This window comes from Phacochoerus africanus, chromosome 10, assembly GCF_016906955.1.
Source record: "Phacochoerus africanus isolate WHEZ1 chromosome 10, ROS_Pafr_v1, whole genome shotgun sequence".
Classification (NCBI taxonomy): domain Eukaryota; kingdom Metazoa; phylum Chordata; class Mammalia; order Artiodactyla; family Suidae; genus Phacochoerus; species Phacochoerus africanus.
Genome location: NC_062553.1, coordinates 67445976 through 67467544, shown reverse-complemented (window position 1 = coordinate 67467544; position 21569 = coordinate 67445976). Strand labels below are relative to the sequence as shown.

At 40.6% G+C, this 21569-nt stretch overlaps 1 protein-coding gene across 3 annotated transcripts; it reads left to right on the top strand.

Moving 5' to 3' along the window:
* Positions 1–448: 448 nt before the first annotated feature.
* GRSF1 (G-rich RNA sequence binding factor 1) lies at positions 449–20493 on the top strand. Of its 3 annotated transcripts, none has more exons than XM_047798499.1 (10): positions 449–892; positions 3619–3775; positions 5762–5917; positions 6287–6430; positions 7068–7203; positions 10394–10578; positions 11873–11994; positions 13521–13656; positions 14223–14298; positions 15307–20493. In XM_047798499.1, exons 1-9 carry the CDS (start codon positions 539–541, stop codon positions 14270–14272), a joined length of 1440 nt encoding a protein of 479 aa, XP_047654455.1. In that variant the 5' UTR covers positions 449–538; the 3' UTR covers positions 14273–14298; positions 15307–20493. The 3 variants fall into 3 exon arrangements, with proteins under 3 accessions (XP_047654455.1, XP_047654457.1, XP_047654456.1); XM_047798501.1 differs by lacking the exon at positions 449–892 and adding an exon at positions 897–1128; XM_047798500.1 differs by lacking the exon at positions 449–892 and adding an exon at positions 1040–1179.
* The last annotated feature ends 1076 nt before the right edge of the window (positions 20494–21569 follow it).

The window sequence follows — 21569 nt, the reverse complement described above, 5'->3', positions numbered from 1 at the left end:
AAGAAATGGCAAAAAGACAAAAAAAAACAAAAAACAAAAAACAAAGTTGGCCTTCAGCACCGCACTCAAGCTGAGGGGGGGGGGGCAGGGGGCGTTATTCAATCTTCGCCGATGTTATCAGCCCAACCTCTTTTTACAATTGGCGTACCTCAGTTCCTTCCAGAAAGAGCCCTTTCGCCCCCCCTCCCACGTCAAAGGACTGGGGGTAAATTGCGGGGCGTCGGTAGCTCCGTGTTCCAGGTTTCAGCCCGCCCAGAGCGGGAAGATTCGTCGCCTTCAGGACTGTTTCCACCAGGGGAAATACCAGCCAGGCGGTCGAGGCAGCGCCCCAGCCCCACCCGGCTCGCGGGCAGCACCGCCCCGAGGGCGGAGCCCGGGCGGAGCCGCGAGCTCTCCTCCGCCTCCTCCCGACTCGCCGCTGCCCCCGGTACCCGCGGCGCATGTGCCCGGCAACCCCTCCCCGGCCCTGGATTCCGCTTCCCCTTCGCTCGCGCTGCAGCCGCAGCCGCCTTCAGGCCCTGCGCCGCCTCCAGAGTCCATGGCCGGGACGCGCTGGGTGCTCGGGGCGCTGCTCCGGGGCTGCGGCTGCAACTGCAGTAGCTGCCGGCGCACCGGCGCCGCCTGCCTGCCCTTTTATTCGACCGCCGGCTCCTTCCCGTCGGGCGTCTCGGGCCGTCGCCGCCTGCTGTTGCTGCTCGGTGCCGCGGCGGCTGCCGCCTCGCACACGCGGGGCCTCCAGATTGGGCCTGCCCCCGCCGGGAGGCTGGCGGGGCCTCCCCCCGCGGCCGCCTCCGCCGCCGCGGCGGCTGCCGCCTCCTACCCGGCCCTGCGCGCCCCTCTACTATCGCCGTCTTTGACGGCGGCCGCGGGTCCGGCGCGGGGCTACTGCCAGGTACGTGGACGCCGAGCAGGGCCGCGCGCGGGACCCTTCCCCGGCCACGCGCACGCGCCCCGGCGCCCCCCGCGTGCGCCTCACGTGCGCGCCCGGGGATCCGCGGCACGCGCCGCACCCCCCTCCCCCCGCCCGCCCAGTCCTCCTATTGGGCCCCAGAACAAGGGACGCTCTCCCAGGCCTCGGGTGTTCTCCTTGTTTTGTTCTCTTCTCGGGTCTCTGGTCGGTTGGGCAGTGTAAGTGTGGCTGGGGGTGAATGTTGAGGCCTTGTTTCCCGCCGGCCCATGGTAGGTTTTGTGAGGCTGCTGACGTCCCCACCGCGCATCCCTGTCGCTGTGTGCCCGCTGGTTGTGAAGTTGGGAGGCTGGACCCCGCGGAGGGCTGGGACTTTGCGTGCCGCCCGAGCACCAGGCCTAGCGGCCTGGGCGAGCCTCTCGGCCCGCTGATGCTTAGGTTCACGCACATACTTGTGTGGGCTGGGTTTGTGGGGAAGGAGCCAGGTCCCCAGCGCTGTCCTCTTGCTCGTGTCCCCGGGGAAAGGCGGGCTGCCCCAATTACTGAAGGTCACCGTTGCACCTCCACTTACTCTTGACAGAAGGTCCTTTAGGACCGCGGGTCGCCGCCGCCGCTGGGAAGGACAGTTTGGGCGGCTGTGAAAATGGGGGAGGGGGACCGAGGAGAGGCGGCGTCTGGGGCAAAGGCCATGGTTTGGGGACCTGGGAGTAAGTCTACAGTATTTTTTTTAAGTCAGTGTTGTGTTTAACTACTCAGATTGCAAATATTATGGTGCCTCTTAAGAAGCTTTCTGCTTGTTACGTGGCATCTGGGAAATGTCAGGACACTTTATCAAGGTTCCTGATGCCTTGGGTCATGTTCCTCTTAATCCATTTTGTACTTATTCTTGAATTTAGGGAAACTGGGAAGCTAATCTGCATGGCTGCTGTCTGCCAGTGGCTGAGCTAATTGATTTGAATCCTGGCCCAATACTTTCTGTTGCCCTTTCCTGTAGAAGCTTGTGATGCTTATGGAATTCTGGGAAAATGGGGAATGTTAGCTTTATCAAAAAACATGCTATCTCTAATAAGCCTTTGTGAGCTGGCTATTCTCTCTCCTGGATTTTTCTTTTCTGTGAACTTGACTAGAATAATGATATCTGCTGAGCCTCTACTAGTGTTATACTGTGTTTACATTTATTATTGCTTCCATAAAATTGTGTCTTCACAGAAATGATGGAAACATACAAAGGAGTGAAGTCTCTCTCTCCTTAGCCCAGTAGAATTCAAATCACTTGAGTTAAAGCCTAAATTGTCTTCCCATATTGATAATTGTAGTGCTTGTTGCATTCTTATCAAATATGTATTAGACCCTGTTAGAGGTTTATGTTTATCATTGACTCCTTAAAATTAGATGTAAGTATTAATGTAAATGAAGCCTGGTGGAGTGCAAATCAGAGTTGTCTTCCCTGGTCATGATTGTGGTGCTTGTTGGAATCTTAGTACATTCCAGTTTTTGTGTAGCTTTGTGAAATAGAGTTCTTTGGATCTGGTTCCAGCTCCTGTTAGCTCACACTATTGCTATTGCTTTTTATGCTCTTTGCCTTATTCAACTGGTCTGATTTACCAGTTGACAGATTCATCTTTCCAAGCCTCCTGCTGACTTATTGATTTACACACTCCTAAATGCCTTTTATTAACTCCCCTTTGCCTGCTGGGTTAAGGACATACATTGAGCTTAACACTCAAGTCCTTCTGATATGTGGTACCTTTTTTTTTTTTTTTTTTGCCAGCTCATCTTCTTTGGCTCCTAATTGTACTCTACAGTGTAGCCAAATGGAATTATTGCTGTTTTGCAAATGGGCTTCTGTTCATACTGCCTCTTCCTCTCACTTCTCAAACGGGAAGCCTGTCCTTTGTATATCACTGTCAGAATTCTAGCCTTCCTCCAAGGCTCATCTCATCTCATGTCTTGATTCTTCTATTAATGCTCTGTTTTGAATTTCTATAATGTCTTGTATCTTATAGCACTTAAAAGTATTTTGCCTTATGTGATTGTCTTAGTCTAGCTGGTGAGCTTTTTGAGATGAGGCCCTCATTATGGCCTCCTGAGATTAGGCAGTATTCACATATTTGTCATATTGAAAAGACCCTGGAGTTCCTATTGTGGTGCAGTGAAAACGAATCAGACTAGGAACCCTGAGGTTGTGGGTTTGATCCTTGGCCTCGCTTAGTGGGTTAAGGATCCCGCATGAGCTGTGGTGTAGGTCACAGGCAGGGCTCAGATCCCACGTTGCTGTGGCGTAGGCTAGCAGCTGTAGCTCCAATTTGACCCCTAGCCTGGGAACCTCCATATGCCATGGGTGCAGCCCTAAAAAGCAAAAAAAAAAAAAAAAAAATTGAAGAGACCCCCTCTTGTTCTGCCTTAAGTAAAACACTATTATTAGGTGTGATTTGGGACTGATGAATTTGAAAACAAACCTGGAATAAAATGTATGCGCTGCTAAACCTTTAGGATATACCTGCTTTTTACTTGAGGATATACAATTAAAGCCCAAACAGGATGAGTTAGATTTGTGAATTTTACTTCTGAAATTGTAAAATTTCAATTGTAATAGCTTCTGAAATGCTAACTGTCTGCAACGAATAACATCCAGAGCGTTAGTTTGTAGAAATAAGCACTTTCTATATAGGTTGTTCAAGAAATATTTCTACCTTCATTTTTCTTGGAAGGAGTCCAAAACTACCTACCTGGAAGACCTGCCACCTCTCCCTGAGTATGAACTGCCTCCGTCCAAGTTAGGAGAGGAAGTGGATGATGTTTATCTCATTCGAGCTCAAGGATTACCGTGGTCGTGCACAGTGGAAGATGTGCTTAGCTTTTTCTCAGGTATATTTAATGTGTTTTAAATATGTAATTTCATCTGAGTAAAAAGTAGTCCCAAACAGTCCAAGTTAAGTGTTGGTATAGACCTCTTATTTGATAGTAGGGTATTGTCTCATTCTGGCTGGTTACCTAAGCATATTGACACCGTTATATCAATTGTCATGGAAACCAGGCTTAAAGACCTCAAATATAGGAGTTCCCGTCGTGGCGAAGCGGAAACGAATCCAACTAGGAACCATGAGGTTGCGGGTTCGGTCCCTGCCCTTGCTCAGTGGGTTAATGATCCGGCGTTGCCGTGAGCTGTGGTGTAGATTGCAGACACGGCTCGGATCCCGAGTTGCTGTGGCCCTGGTGTAGGCCGGCAGCTACAGCTCCGATTTGACCCCTAGCCTGGGAACCTCCATATGCCAAGGGTGCGGCCCTAAAAAGGCAAAAAAAAAAAAAAAAAGACCTCAAATATAGCAAAATTTTTAATGTTAAAGGTACATGGCTTAAAATAGGTTTTCTCTGAAGAGAAACCTCTTAGAAATGTGTTAGGATATAGGTTTGAGTAGCTTTTATTTTTATTTACCTTTTCCCCCCTTTTTGGCTGCTCTGTGGCATATGGAGTTTCCAGGCCAGGGATCAAATCCAAGCCAGAGCTGTGACTGACACCATAGCTACAGCAGTGCCAGATCCTTAACCCGCTGTGCTGGGCTGGGATTGAACTGACGTCCCTCTGCTATAGAGACACCATTGGTCATGTGCCACAGTGGAACTTCTGAATAGCTGTTGATGTAATGCATACCTTTAGAATACTAGATCACCTAGTAGCAAGTGATACCATTCTCTTTGTAACATGTTTGGAAGGTTTGTGTATCTGTGGTTAGTTTTAAGTTTCCATATCTGCCTATAATTTTTAATTTTCCTCTCTGCTAAGAGGCTTTGTTTGTTTGTTTTGGCTGTATCCCAGCATGTGGAACTTCCTGGGCCAGAATCCTCAACGCAGTTGCGGCCTCTGCTATAACTGCAGCAGTTGGGCTCCTTAACACATGAGAAGTTCCTTAAGAGGCTTTTAGAACATGCTGCCTTAAGTGTTAGGAAACTATGTTAACACTGTATTAAGTACCTTAATGTGCATTGTGTGGATCAAATAGTTTATAAAGCCACTTAACATCTTGGGCTTGCTCCCCGTCTAAGAGGTGTGCAGTGTGGGGATGTCTTTCTTTGGTAATGAAAAGGGAGAAAATTCTGTTGCAGGATTATTCTTGTAGAAGATGTATTGGAGTTCTTTTGCTTATGATTATAACCAAAGAAGACACTTGTGTGTAAACCTAACCATATTTTAATTTGAGACTGATTGTAGACGTGTTTGGGAGGACATACTGCATTTGTGTAGAGCCTGGCCTGATAAGCCACTTAATGATCAGAAGTCATAAGCTTATGTGCTCAAGTTTGCATATCTTTTCTTTTTTCTTTTTTTTTTAAGGGTCACACTCACAGCATATGGAAATTCCCAGGCAAGGGGTCAAATCAGAGCTATAGCTCCTGCCTACGCCACAGCCACAGCAACGCTGGATCCTTAATCCTCTGAGCAAGGCCAGAGATTGAACCTGTGTCCATGAGGATACAAGTTGGGTTCATTACTGCTGAGCCACAATGGGAGCTGCTGCTTATCTTTTCCACATGGAACATTTTATTTCATTTTAATTTTTTTGGGGGGGCTACACCCTTGGCATGTGAAAGTTCCTAGGTCAGGCATCAAAACTGTGCCACTGCAGTGACAACACCAGATCCTTAATCCTCTGACCCACCAGGGAACTCCCACATTTTAAAGACTACCACCTTGTTGGCATTTGGATGGCTTCAGAGATGGGTGTTCTTGTAAGGAAAATGACAGGCATTTTGGATCCTACTTTGTTTTGTTGTTGGGAGATTGCTCTTCTAGTGACTTGAATAATTGAGCTAAAACTTTGGTTTCTGGTTTTGATTGCTTCTACTCACTTTCAGACTGCAGAATTCGAAATGGCGAGAATGGAATCCACTTCCTTTTAAATAGAGATGGGAAACGAAGAGGTGATGCCTTAATTGAAATGGAGTCAGAGCAGGATGTGCAAAAAGCCTTAGAAAAACACCGTATGTACATGGGACAGCGGTATGTGGAAGGTATGTTAAGTCATGTTCTAGCTTTTAAGGATCATTACATTATGCTTTCCAAGGCAGTTTAATTTGCTCCTAGGTTAGACATTAATTGTAAGGTAGTTAGTTATTATGAATACACCCTTTTCCAGGGTGTGTAACGAAGCAGACAGAGAGAATCTCAGTTTATTATCCATAAAATGAGGATGTTGACCGAAAAAATTGTGATGTTACCCCTGAACATTTGATGATCGTCATTATTAGTTCCTCCAGATAAGTATATAAGGATTAAAAATACTACTTTTTAGATTCTAATCCACCCAGTGTGATTATTTTTTTAATGGCTTTTTCCTTTGTTATGTAAGTTTTGAATGCCTTGTGTGGTCTTTTTCTTAGTATATGAGATAAATAATGAAGATGTGGATGCCTTAATGAAGAACCTGCATGTCAAATCTACACCCGTGGTGAATGATGGTGTGGTTCGTTTGAGAGGACTTCCTTATAGTTGCAATGAAAAAGATATTGTAGACTTCTTCGCAGGTACTTGGCAGTTACATCTTGTTTGGGGCCTCGTGTCTGACACCCCACCCCCACCATTGTCACCTTCTTATCTTAGGTGAACCTTTTCCTTGGTTGCTTAGGGGAGAACTCTTCACTTTAGATTTTCAATATTTATAGATTATATGAATGTTTTGACCTATCATGCTCATCTTTGGGGGGGGTCAGATTTCAAAATGATTTCATGTGGGTTTATTTTACTATTGAAGAAAATGTCTTCTTTTACAAGTTACTCTATGGATCTAAGACAATAGTGATTTATATGATTTAGAAGCATTATCATCTAATTCTTAGCTGTAAAATATGTGCCGGTAGTGATGTTAGTTTAAATCTCTTTTTCCCCTACCATACAATTAACGACAAAAAAAAGAATTCTGTGTTTTAGATGAACTGCTTGGACCCTAAACATTCTGGGAATCTGTGGGTGTTGTTAGATTTTGGCTGCATAATAATTTTCTTCCCATTATACATGTACTCGGCTTTGGGACTAGCAAAGGAGCCTCACAATTTTACTAATAAAATTTTAAAAATTCTTAATATGTGAATGAATGTGTTCATTTTAGGAATAGAAAAGCTCTTATTAGTGGCACTAATTTGTAATGACTTTCGGACATCCTAGGGCTGCATATAGTAGACATTACGTTTGTCATGGATTACAGAGGGAGAAGAAAAACAGGAGAAGCCTACGTGCAGTTTGAAGAACCAGAAATGGCCAACCAAGCCCTGTTGAAACACAGGGAAGAAATTGGTAACCGGTGAGTGAAGCAGATCAGAGGGAAGATCAGACATTGGGTCACTTTGATGAATGCACTGGAACGTGACTAAAGTATCTAAACACAGAAAAAGTAGAGATCGTAGTGTGGTGAGCTGTCAAATACCTGTCACTTAGGTGAACAGATTACCATGTGTTATATTTGCTGCATCTGTTTTTTCAGTATGCATCTTTAAAAAACTTTTACATGATCCCAGTATTATCACATTTAACAAGATTAGCAATAATTTATTATCTAATGCCAGTCAGTCCATAATCATATTTTACACCTGAAATTTTTTTTCCAGTAGCTTATTTTTTTTACATCACAAGATAGACATGGCGCACATATTCCTTTTGATTGTTATGCCTCCACTTCTCTTAAATTAGAGCAAACCTCATTTTCCTGTATTTTTAAAAATTTCTCCTTCCTCTTTTATCCCCCCCTTTATCTTTATTATTTTTATTTAAAAAAAATTTTTTTTTTCTTTTTGCCATTTCTTGGGCTGCTCCCGCAGCGTATGGAGGCTAGGGGTTGAATTGGAACTGTGGCCACTGGCCTACGCCAGAGCCATAGTAACGCGGGATCCGAGCCGCGTCTGCCACCTACACTACAGCTCACGGCAATGCTGGAGCCTTAACCCACTGAGCAAGGCCAGGGATCGAACCTACAACCTCATGGTTCCTAGTCGGATTCATTAACCACTGAGCCATGATGGGAACGCCTATTAAAAAAATTTTTTCTTTGCTACACCCATGGCATGCAAAAGTTCCTGAGCCGGGGATTAAATCCATGCTGCGGCAGCGACCCAAACCACTACGGTGACATATTTTCCTCCTTTTAAAATGCAATTGGGGAGTTCCCGTCGTGGCGCAGTGGTTAACGAATCATACTAGAAACCATGAGCTTGCGGGTTCAATCCCTGGCCTCCATCAGTGGGTTAAGGATTCAGCATTGCCGTGAGCTGTGGTGTAGGTTGCAGACGCGGCTTGGATCCCGAGTTGCTGTGGCTCCGGTGTAGGCTGGCGGCTATGGCTCCTATTTGACCCCTAGCCTGGGAACCTCCATATACCATGGGAGCAGCTCTAGAAAAGGCAAAAAGACAAAAAAAAATGCAATTGCCTTTTGAGAAAACATAAAAATAAAAAAATAAAGACACTGCAGTATGGGTCATGTGGCTTGGATCCAGTGTTGCTGTGGCCTAGGCTGCAGCTGCAGCCCCCATTTCACCCGGTGCAGGTATGGCCATAAAAAGAAAAATAAATTGCAATTGGCTTTTGAAGAAATGGAGTCAGTTGTCCTGTACAGTGCGTTAAGTTTTACATTTATCCTTTTGCATCATCATGGGTTCATGGTTCTTTGTAGTCTCTGTTCTTGAAAATAGGAAGTTAAGCTAAAGTCTTGGATTGATTTGGGTTAACATTTTGATGTGGATCCTCTGTCGGTGATAGTGTCCACTGCCCAGCGCATCGCATTAGGACACACGTAGTGATAGGTTGGGTTAATTTTTTGTTGTTGTTGTTGTCTTTTCTAGGGCTGCTTCCCGCGGCATATGGAGGTTCCCAGGCTAGGGGTCCAATCAGAGCTGTAGCCGCCGGCCTATGCCAGAGCCACAGCAACGCAGGATCCAAGCTGCGTCTGCAACCTACACCACAGCTCACGGCAACGCCAGATCTTTAACCCACAGAGCAAGGGCAGGGATCGAACCCACAACCTCAAAGTTCCTAGTCGGATTCGTTAACCACTGCGCCACGACGGGAACTCCAGCCTCATGGTTCCTACCTAGTTGGATTCATTAACCAGTGTGCCACAACTGGAACTCCAGGTTGGGTTAATTTGTCTTTTAACTTTAGAGTAATACTCAAAAGTAGCAAGTTTTAATTAATTGTTTTGTTGCTTTCTGGCCTTTTTACTTCTTTGCAGTTTAATATATATTTTTTAGGAGTTCCCATTGTGGCTCACGGGTAACAAACCCAACTAATAACCATAAGGATGCAGGTTCGAACCATGGCCTCACTCAATGGGTTAAAGTTCCAGTGTTGCTGTGAGCTGTGGTGTAGTTCAGAAATGCGGTTTTGGTCTGGCATGGCTATGGCTGTGGCTGTAGCGCAGGCTGGCAGCTGTAGCTCCGATTTGACCCCCATCTGGGAACTTCGGTATTTCTCGGGTTCTGCCCTAAAAAAAGAAAAAAAGTTTTTTTTAAAGCCATTCAAAATCATTGTCTTTCAGGATGTACTTACAGAATTGGTTCAAAGGTCATTATTAAAAATCTTTTTAAAGAAGAAAGCTTATACAAAGCTTATACAAAGAAAGCTTAATTTTCTTTCAGTATTCTTTATAGAATTTTCTTATAACTTGGAATACATCAGTATTATATTTTTATGTGGGAACATTAAGACAGTGTACAGATCTCTTCAATAAGTAAGTTAAGAAATGTTGCCCATCTAGTCTTTATGGTATGTAAATGCAAGTGGTTTTTATAGTTCAAGCTTAGTGGTCTAATTTGGAAGGGCAGTGAAAATGAAAACTGGTTCCAGAAGCTTAGATTTAATAGATAGTTCCACAGCCAAACAGGTAGCAAGACAGAACTGACATTTAGTTAGTGAGTTCTCATTAGCCTCTTAGTGAAGGCCTGGGGGAAGTTGGCTCCTCATATGCTGTGACTTTTAATATCTTAAGCAGATATGATTAATTTTCACAGAATTAAGTTGTAAGGCTTTAAGAGATTGTTAGTCACTTGTACACAGTTAATCTTTGCACATACTTATCCTTGTGAAGCAAAATAGGATAGAAAACATTGTTAAAATTTATATGAAGAAAACTGTCATCTTGAGGTGGAATTAATCAGTGATGTGGGAGTTCCTTGGTAATGAGGGGGTTAGAATCTGGCATCACTGCTGTGTGGCACAGGTTCAGTCCCTGGCCTGGGATTTTATGCATGCTGTGGGTGTGGCCAAAAAAGGGAAACAAAACAAACAAAAAAAAGTGCCCTGTTCTGTTGAGAGTACTTTTTCATGGGCTTGAATCTATATCCATTCTTACTTTTTGCCCCACCTGTTATATCTTTGGACACTTGTGTGTGTTAGCTGTTGGAAATGTTATATATGCATATTATATTTATATTATATACTCTTAGAGTTCAGTATAAAGTTACTTCGTCCCTTTGTGCCTGTTCACTCTTGCTTTGACATAGATATATAGAGATATTTCCAAGCAGAAGGAATGAAGTTCGAACACATGTTGGTTCTCATAAGGGAAAGAAAATGGCCTCTTCTCCCACTGCTAAGTACATAACTGAGCCAGAAATGGCCTTTGAAGAAAATGAAGTAAATGAGGATGTCCGACCCATGACAGCTTTTGAAAGTGAAAAGGAAATAGGTAAGGACTTGCCTCTTATTGAGACTCCTTGAGTCTGCCTTGGCTTTGATACTTGTTAAAAACATTTTTTATGACTATGTTGTAGGAAATTGTTAGATTATAGGACAAGGGGATTGAGTTCAATATTTACTGTCTTTGAGTGTAATATGTACTATGAGTACAGTCGTCCCTCGGTATCCCCAAGGCGTTGGTTCTAGGACCTGCCACGGATTCCAGAATCCATGAATACCCATGTTCCACAGTCAGCCCTCCATAGTCATGAGCTCCACGTTCACAGATACGGAGGGTTGACTGTGTATGCAGAAGGGCTCAATTATTATTTATACTTATTTTATAGGCTTTTTAGTATAATTTTTTGTAGATTCTATGTCCAAAAGCTGGGTGGAACATATATACCAAAAAGAAGTAAAATGTCAACATTTAAACCTAAGGTGGGATTTCAGATGTGTAGGGAAGAGGGATGTTGACAAAAGAAATTGTTCTTTCTTTTTTTGTGTGTGTGGCCGCATCCATGGTATTTGGGAGTTCCCTGCCCAAGGGATTGAATCCAAGCTGCAGCCACAATGTATGCTTCAGCTGTGACCACACTGGATCCTCTAACCTATTGTGCCACAGGGGTAACTCCAAAGCAGCTTTTTTTTTTGTCTTCTTGCCATTCTTTGGGCCGCTCCTGCGGCATATGGAGGTTCCCAGGCTAGGGGTCAAATTGGAGCTGTAGCCACTGGCCTACATCAGGGCCACAGCAGCATGGGATCTGAGCCGTGTCTGCAATGCTGGATCCTTAACCCACTGAGCAAGGCCAGGGATCGAACCCACAACCTCATGGTTCCTAGTCGGATTTGTTAACCACTGAGCCACGATGGAAACTCCTTTTTTTAACCTCTGTATTAATTACTCTTTGGATTCCTAATCCTAAAGCAACATTTGGAATCTCTGAAGTTTGATAAAGCCCTTTTTTAAGTTTGTGCCCTACAGTTAACCGGTTAGCAAATTTCTTTCTTTCTTTTTTCTTTAGAGACTGTAACCTGGAAAGTTTCTCTTTCCTTTATTTTTTCATTCAAAATCATTTTTCCTTCTCTCTGTTGTTACAGAAAGATACTTTCTTTTATAATCTGGTAATTTGAGACACTAAATCCTTGAGTATTCAGGTGGTATTTGTTAGGCGGCAGGAATTTCCGATCAATTTGGCTGTTAATTGAGGATTTTGACATAACGGTCAGACCTAATTATAATTTGCTAATAACTCTTGAAGCTTTTTATGTTCTTGACAGTGCTTTTTTGTTCCACTTCTCAGAATTGCCTAAGGAGATGTCAGAAAAGCTTCCAGAGGCTGTTGATTTTGGAACTACATCTTCATTACATTTTGTCCACATGAGAGGATTGCCTTTCCAAGCCAATGCCCAAGACATTATAAATGTGTGTGGCAGTAAGATGTCCAGTTTCAGTAGCTTTGAACAAAAAGCTCTAAAGTTTTGAACTTTATTAATTTGGGGAAGGGAGAGAAGAAAAATAGAGTACTTTTGTAGACTCTCTGCATGGTAAGATGGCATCTCCAACGTGGTGGAGGCTTGCTTTATTTTCTTTGGCTGAGAAGTATGGGTTTTATTACATTTTAAGGTCAGTGTATAATGGATAAGAGGATTTTATTTATTTTTTTGCTTTTTAGGGCTGTGTCTGTGGCATATGGAGGTTCCCAGGCTCGGGGTCCAGTCGGAGGTGTAGCTGATGGCCTGCACCACAGCCACAGCAACGTCAGATCTGAGTTGCATCTGCGACCAACACCATCGCCCAAGGCAACACCAGATCCCCAAACCACTGAGCAAGGCCAGGGATCGAACCTGTGTCCTCATGTGTTTTTTTGTTTGTTTGTTTTTTTGAGGACTTTTTAGATGAAAAATAATATGGTGTAGGTTTAATTTTAAAAAGCTTGGTTTTTCTCTAAATTCAACTATTTTTTTTTTTTGGCTGGTCCCACGGCCTGCGGATGCTCCTGAGCCAGGCATTGACCCCGAACCACAGCAGCACCCAGAGCCACTGAAGTGACAATGCTGTATCCTTAACCCACTGAGCCAGTCGGGAACTCCCACCCATTCATTTCTGAGTTAAGAAAATGAGACTGAGAGAGCATTTGTCATATAGCAGTTATATACTAGATGTGGGTCTAGTATTCCTAAATGCCTGGAGCTTTCACTAAACCATGTAACCTTCTTCCATCTAGTTTCCTTGATTTCTGAGAAAAGAATTTTTAAAATATTTTGATTTTATGGTAGATACTGTTTGAAATGAAAAGATAAAATAACAACACCCTTATTGACTTCCTGAACTTGATGTTTGCTTAAGGTAGATCTAGACCTAGAGTCTTCAGTTACTAATGGCCTTAGAATTGTCTTCATTATTTCAGAGAGTCTAATAGGAATTATATCTTTACCCAAATGAAGGTTGTACAGTGCTCATGAAAGAATTGCTTTCTGTTGCTTTGGCTTGGAATATTAACCACGTAGTGTGGTAGCTGTTTAGCTGCTGCTGCTAAGAAACATTACCCAAATACATGTCTAATTGAAAAAGGTTTTAAAAGGAATTATTATTAAGAAATTAAGTGTGTTCGATGAACAGTTTTTAGAAACGGGAGGATATGTGGGGGGAGAAGAGTAAAAGTGGTCGTTATTGGTAAGAATAAGAAGTTTGAGAACTCTGTATAGTATTGTATTTTATAGTTTAAGTTCTCTGTGAATAAATCTGAAATGTAACTTTGAGTTCTAAGAAAATTAGAAAAGCCAGAAGAGATGGTAGGTGCGTGATGATGTTGTCGCTTAAAGAGATTTCCTAAAAGTAAGTTTATCAGGTGTATGAATCAATGTCTGAAAGGAAAATGCAGAGCCACTAGACTTCTAGAAATTGAACCTAGTACCATTGTGTTCCTTTTGGCTTTCTTTGTTGTTTAGTTTTTTGCTCCACTGAAGCCTGTTAGAATCACCATGGAATATAGCTCCAGTGGGAAGGCCACTGGAGAAGCTGATGTGCACTTCGAGACCCATGAGGATGCTGTGGCAGCTATGCTCAAGGATCGGTCCCATGTTCGTAAGTGCTGCCCATAGTTTTCGTGGTCAGTTTTGATGTCTGTCTTTGTTTACAGATGCCTTTCTCTATTTTAGAGTTGGCCTACAGTTATTCCTTGGAGAAATTGTACTCTGTTAATCCTACTAAATAAATGTAAACTATATTATAATGAAAAGCATTTATTTGTTTATTATTCTGCATATTTCTATCCTTAGGGTTTTGAGGGTTTGGTTTCTTTGTTTTGTTTTGTTTTAATTTTTAATTAGGGAAAAGATAGAGGAACGTGTTCGAGTTGCTGTCTGAACTATGAGAAAAATGGCTACAATATTCTACCTTTTAAATTATTTCTTTTCTTTTTTTTTGTTTTTTTTTTTTAGGGCTGCACCCACAGCATATGGAGGTTCCCAGGCTAGGGGTCCAATTGAAGCTGTAGCTGCTGGCCTATACCAAAGCCACAGCAACGCTGGATCCTTAACCCACTGAGTGAGGCCAGTGATCGAACCTGCGTGGTTTGCTAACTGCTGAGCCACAACAGGAACTCCTACCTTTTTAACTTTTTAAAATGCATCCTTTTTTGTCATTCTCAGACCATAGGTATATTGAATTGTTCCTGAATTCATGTCCAAAAGGAAAATAAGACTTACAGGGATTCCAGATAATAAGGTAAATTTAAGAGGAGTAATTGTGGAATAAATTAATAATTAATTGAGTCGATAAGTTAATTAATAATTGAGTTGATAAATTAATCATTAACTCACTGATTTGTAATATGGTTGAACCCATTCTCTTTAATAAAGATCAGAGTAATCATGATGATTGAAGCATCACAATAAGGAATGAAATTCTCCTGGGAAATAGAATTCATTATGTTTGAACAATGACTTTGAGTATTTTCCCATTAGAATCTTTTTGCATCATTTGCAGCATTTGTCATGCTGTGTGCCCAAAAAGAACTTTTCACCTCTAGTAGCTGTGTATCATAACACATGGAAGCTGCACCTTGTATTGGGTTGTTTTCCTGTGACCTTTGCACACGTCTCCTCAGTGCTAGTATTGTTAAGATGTTTTAAGTGATGCATTTGAAATCAGGGATATATATATTTAAAGCACTACTGCTTCTTTTCCTGAAGTGATATCATGAAAATGTACTTCCTAGGAAGCACATAGAGTTCAGAGTTACCTTAGCTGTGACAAAGCAGCTAAATATGTCTTGATGACCCTTCCCTGACTCAATGCTATATGGTGTCTTTTTCCCCCATAAAATCTTTTAATGTATTTAATAATTTTTCTACATGGAGTGGTGCATTCCTTTGAGACACTTAACTAATAACGATTCTTGAAAACACATGGGGCATTTTCTAACTGTAGATGTCAGGGGCTATTTTGGGATATAAAGTCCCACAATCTTGTGATGTTAAAGATTTACATTAGCTAAAATCTATGTAAAATATATTCTGTCCTCAACTCTGAAAATCTGCTATCTTTATACCAAGCTGCAAACACTAACTCCTAATTAATTAATTTTCTTCACCTTAACTTGATTGGTTCGTCAGATAACTTGTACTAAATCAGAAAGAAAGTTATTGAATATGTCATTTTAACTGGTATGGGAACATGTACAACATTTTTTCATTTTGAATAAATCTGCGACATTTTTTGTTTTGTTTTCAGGATGAAGCAAGAAGCATTTCATTTGCACATCTTTCTTGGACATGGGATATTATTATAAAGTTCCGGTTTTTCAGCAGCAACTGCTAGAGAAACGATTTGGGGGTTTTGAGTTAATTGCTTATAAGAAAAATTCCATAGTGGACTGTTTAGAAAGCAAAAGAAAAGATTCAGTTTGGGATTATGAAATAAACCACAAATTTAATTTTTTTGTTTATAAACTGTCCAGGATCTGATTTAAAAAAAAATCTAGTCTTTATTTTATATGATTAAACAGTTTGTTTTCATAGAGCATATGTGACCCAGTGTAAAGACTGCATATTTTTATTCAGCACTGTCCTTTAAAATCTTTCTCCCATTTTAAAAATGATCTGTTTGAGATTTTGTTTTGCCTGTGAATTAAGAGCTCTGATGTAAAACCTCTCATGGAATAAAAATTCTGATGTATTTTAACCAAATACTCACCAAAGCAAGGAAAGATTTCAGACCTTTGAACCATTATGGTTTGGTAGAGTAGTTTTAATTTTAGGTGTATTCCATTATTTAGATAGAGGTAGGAATTTTAAAAAAACAATCAAAAATAAATACCACAAGTTAGTGAGTGCAAATGACAACAGTTTGGCAGTTTTATGTCTTTAGAGATGTTTTGCCTTTCTAAGCCTTGTGCTAAAGGCATTTAACATTAGTGCCTGCATAATTAAGGAGGGAATTATATATAATCTCAACTTAAAAGTTGTCTGAACACCCTCCCCCATCACCTTTTTCTGATTTTTAGGTAAACCTTAAGGTGCGTGCTTAGTCTCCAAACTGTGAAGTGACAGGTCGTGACAGCCTTGACCAGTAGGGATATTAATGGCTTCACTTGAATTTAAACCAGCTCTCGATAGGAAAGAATCTAAGTCTCCTCATCTGCTTTTTCAGTGGGGTAGCACATCCCATATTTTAGAACAAGTAGGGGTGCCTTGCTTAAATTAAATAGCATTTAATGTATAATCGTGTGAAGGGTTTATGGAAAAGCTGTATTTCTGTCACATTGTGGCAGTACCTTCTGCTTTAATATTAAACAGCTTGTTATTTAAACATTGGATCAAAATGGCTGGCTTCAAAATGTAGTCCTTAATAAACTAATTTTATGTGCACCTGTGTAGAAGAATCAAAGTCCTGTATACTTTCTTTGCCTCTTCCTGTTCTCAAGGTGACAATTGTCATGTGGTTACCAGGAGATGCAATTCTAGTTCTTAAAATTGAATTAGCCCAGATATCTGAGAGGTGATGTCTGGAGGAGAGATTATGTCTTCTCTCACTTAATGCATAACCATCTTTGATTACCAACTAAGATACGAAATCACCGTACCATAAGTAGTCAATAAATGAAGATGGGTTTCAGGCTGAAGATTACCTAAGAGTATTTATTTTGAATCAACCTAATGTGATTTTTTGTATTAAGTCCTGGTATAACAGTATAAGAAGAAATGGTTAATTTTTAGTTGCGTTTGTTTTTATCATCCTGTAAGGACATGATTTAATCAATCAGCTTGTCATCTTCCATATTGCTCCCTAGATAAAAATATATTTTCAAAGGTAGTTGAGTGTACTGAGCAATGAGAACTGGTGTCTGTAGCTGTATGAGCTATTAGAATGCGATCTTTTCTTTCTCTCTCCTTAGCACTAGGTTGGTTTCTAATTTGCTGTGGAAAAAAATCTGCAGGGTCCTTTGGGATTGGGGTTAGTGAGGAATTAATTCACTAGCAGTTAACTCTATTTTATTATTATTACTTTTTTAATAGTTATTTTAAAGCTAATGAGTTTCACTTGTACATCTGGAAATGCATGAGAACAAATGCAGTAAGATGTGTGGTGGGTAAGTTTGAAGAGTATCTTTTTGTCACACCATGGCTGAGTTCTCAGTACAGTAGGTGGGCTTTTTGGAAAGGCATCTAATGAATTCATATACTTTCCTATATCCCCTTTAATTTGGAATATTGCTCATAATTTAGGCTAGTAAATGAATAATTGCCGACAAGGCAAATGTACTAACTGGAAAGGAAAGAAAAGCACATAAAAGACTAAAAGTAATCTTTTATTTCTATCCAATCAAAAGAAATACTTCTCTCTCTCGCAATTGGACAGAACTGAGTTGTGCATCATTTGCTATTGAAAGAAATAATGACAGTGAAATTTTGCTCTTCTGTTTGGGTCCTTTATGTCTTTATAAGCCCCTTTGTGGTAGAGCTATCAAGAACAGTCACTCATATCCTGCTTTGGCTAGCTTGAAAGAATTGCAGGAGAGGACATTCCTAAGGAGCATGTAGACGCTAAGAAAATTGGCTGAAGGTCGTGACCTAATCTGTTGTTCTCACTGATACCAGAAAGGGAAGCAGAACCATTTTTGTTTGTCCGTCTCTTCTTGCATGAATGAGGCTTCTGCCAGGTGGGAAGGGAGACCGAGTCTGCTATGGAGCAGAAGGCTCTAAATCCTTCTCACAACTCCTGAAGTATGGAGAGAAGCCAGAGGAAACCACTTCCATCTCAGTGACGTTTTTTGAGGCAGCGACCCTGCTCATTATTAGTTAACTTGCTTTCTTGGCATCTTCTGCCCTTAGCAGTCCTTTAGCAGATTCTCATTTGGTGATTTTTCTCTGAGTAACATCCTATTCATTTTATAATTTAAAACATTGCATTATTTTCAGAGTGTCCCCCAAATTCTGTGAAAGCATTCACATTCAATTGGTAGGACCTGTATTAGAGAGTAGAAAGGTGTATCTCAGGAGTAAAGTGCCTAAGTTCTAGAGGTTTGGGGGGAGAAATTGCTGTAAATGTTGTATGGAGACATTTTTCCTGCCTGGATTTAGCAGATTAGAAAATAAATCTCTGGAGTTTGTATGAAGAGATTAAAGCTGCTATAAATGTTGTGTGTAGCTTTTTGTGTATACATAAGATTTCAGCTCATTTGGGTAAATAACCAAGAAGTGTGCTTGCTGGATCATATGGTGAGACTATGTTTAGTTTTGTAAGAACGTGCCAGACTGTCTTCCAACGTGGCTGTACCATTTTGCATTTCTAACAGCAATGAAGGAGAGTTCCTGTCTTAACTCATCCTTGCTAGCATTTGGTGTCATCAGTGTTTTTTAATTTTAGCTATTCCAATAGGTGTGTGGTGATAATCTAGTTTTAATTTGCAGTTCCATGATTACATAAGATGTTGATATCTTTTTGTATATTTATTTGCATCTGCATAGTTTCTTTGGTGAGGTGTCTCTTCAGATCTTTTGCCCAGGTTTTTAGTTGTTTTCTATTGAATTTTAGGAAGGGGATATAGGAGGGTTTAATTTGGTTCTTAAGCCTTGATGATATGAAAATAAATAGGATAATTTTTTGTTTATATTTTTTGAAGGAAATAAAATTCAAGGGATAAGAAGGAGAGTACAGTGAACAGTCTTATCATCCTATACTTCAGCATATTTCCCCTTCTTAAGCAACCTTATCATCAGTTTCTAATGTAAACTTCCAGTGATTTTACTGTAGGGATAGCAAATATTAATGGGCATTTTCATTTATTTTAAAAATATAAATTGTAGTGTACTATGCATCCTCTTCTGTACCTTTTTTCCCATTTAGTACATCCTAAATATAAGTATATAAAATCCTTTCTCACATTTTTTAAACAATTTTACAGTATGGATGTACATAATTTAACCTGTCATTACTAATGAACATGTACATTATTTCCAATCTTTTGTTATGTAATGCTGAAATGAATTACCTTCTATAAATTTGTTGTTTTGTACATACATAAACTTCTCTGTAGGATACATGGTCAAAGTATGTGCAGCTGTAATTTATATCTAAAATTAAATTTATATCCATAATTTATTTTTTCTTAGTTTGCACCTGCAATGCAAATGCCTATTTCCTGTAGCCTCCCAGCACAGTTTTTTAGCAATCTTTTCTTTGCCAATCTGCCAAGGTTAAAAAAAACCGGGAGTTTCCTAGTGGCACAGTGGGGTAAGGATCCATCATTGTCACTGCTGTGGTGTGGGTTTGATCCTTGGCCCAGAACTTCTGCATGCTGTGGGCATGGCCAAAAACCAAATGCGCAGTGGTATGTTATTCTCCTGTAATGTAGCATTTCTTCACATTAAGTAAGAGCTTTTGAATTTCATTTTCTATGAATTTGTTTTCATATCCTCTCTCCATTTTTTTTCTTACAATCTCCATCTATTTATCCTCATTAATTTTAAAGCAAATTCAAGACAGTATCATTTTATCTGGATGTATTTCAATATACATCTTTTTTAAAAAGGACTTTAAAAATACTTTCTTACCAAATATCTATATGAAATGTCAGTGTTTTTTTGATGTTTTTGTGTTTTTTGCCACCTGGGTCATGTGGAAGTTTCCTGGCCAGGGACTAAGCCCATGCCACAGCAGTGACAATGCCCGCTGCTTAACCTGCTGAGCCACCGGAAACCCCCCAGAGTTTATATTCTTGAAGCAGGATCTGAACAACAGTCACACATTGCAATGGTTATTATGTCTCTTTTTCCCCTGCAATATTTTAATAAAAAAACTCAAGTATTTGAAAACATTGAATTAAAAACATGCCTATATCTACCACATCGATTTTACAAGTAACATTTTGCCATATTTTCTTCATCATGTATCTGTGCAGCCATCAGTCTATCTTTATTTCTTTATGTTAAAGTCATAGACATCTGTACTTGATTCTTAAGCTTTTAGCATCCGTATTATTAAGCAGACTCCTTGTTCTTGAAGTAAAATGTACAGTGAAAGTGAACAAATGTAAAGTGTACCACTTGATGAATTTTGATATCCAGCTGTGTAACCCAAGCTATGGAACATTTGACACATCAGAAGATTTCTTTAGTAATTCTTGCACCTCTCCCATCCCTTCTTGTTAGGATTTTGTTTTCACCATAGGTTAGCTTGGCCTATTCTAGAACTTTGTATAAATGGAATCAGTATGTGTTCTTGTATAAATTTGTACTCAGCATGTATTGAGATTCATCTATGTGTTTAAGCTCTTTGTTCCTTTTCATTGCTGAGTAGTACTCCATTGTGTCGGTAGGCCACAGTTTACTCTTTCACTTGTTGGGTGAACAACTGATGGGCACTGGGCTGTTCCAGTTTTTGGCTATTATGAATAAAGTTGCTATGACTCTTGTGCAAGGCTTGTTGTGGACCTACTTTTAATTTCTTTTGGGCAAGTACTTGGTAGAAAATCCTGAGTGGCAGAGTTAGTATATTTTAAATTTTACAGAAACTGACATACCCCTTTCCAAGGTGGTTGTCCTGTTTACATACCCACAAACAATATAAGCGTTCCAGTTGGTCCACATCCTCACCATTTGATATTTTCAGCCTGTAATTTATCTGTACAAATATCTTCAGTGAAACTAAAGTGGTTGTTTCTTCTTTTAATCTATGTTTCCCCTTCCATTTCTTTTTCCTTCTTATTTGTTGAAGAAATGTGCTTAATCTTTAGAGGGTTTCAGTCTTTTTTTTTTTTTTTTTTTAAATCAAACCCTTGAGAGGGTTTCAGTCTTAACTTCACTGATGGCCTTCCAATGTTGTTAATTGACCACAGTTTTCTATTGTGTTTGGTCTAGTTCTTAGTTAACTGGCAGGGGCCCTTCTTGCAATAAGCTAGCTTTATTTTTTTATTTTTTATTTTTTGCTTTTTAGGGCTGCACCCGCAGCATATGGAGGGTTCCAAGCTATGGGTTAAATTGGAGCTAGAGCTGCCAGCCTGCACCACAGTCAGAACACCACCAGATCCAAGTGGTGTCGGCAAACCACCACAGCTCATGGCAACATAGGATCCTAAACCCACCGAGCAAGGCCAGGGATCGAACCTGCATCCTCATGGATACTAATATGATTTGTTTCTGCCACACCACAACAGGAACGCCTGTGATAAGCTAGCTTTAAATAGCTCACCTGCTTTGTCACCTTGTTTGCATATCATGGCAGAAACTATTTCATGTGATGGATTTCCTAGATCTCCCCTTTTATGGCTTCTAGGTTCTGTGTCAGAATTAGGACATGCCAGTGAAATGATTTTGAAAACCCCTGGTGATAAAACGTGAAGGTATGTAGCCATATGGACAGTGAAACTCATAAGGATTACCAAGGTATATTTAAGAATGAGCTTTTCAAATGATCCAGACGAAAACTGCGAAATTTCACAAGTATATTCAAGACTTGTGACTCCCAAAACATAGCTGGTTCTAATGGAAGTAAAG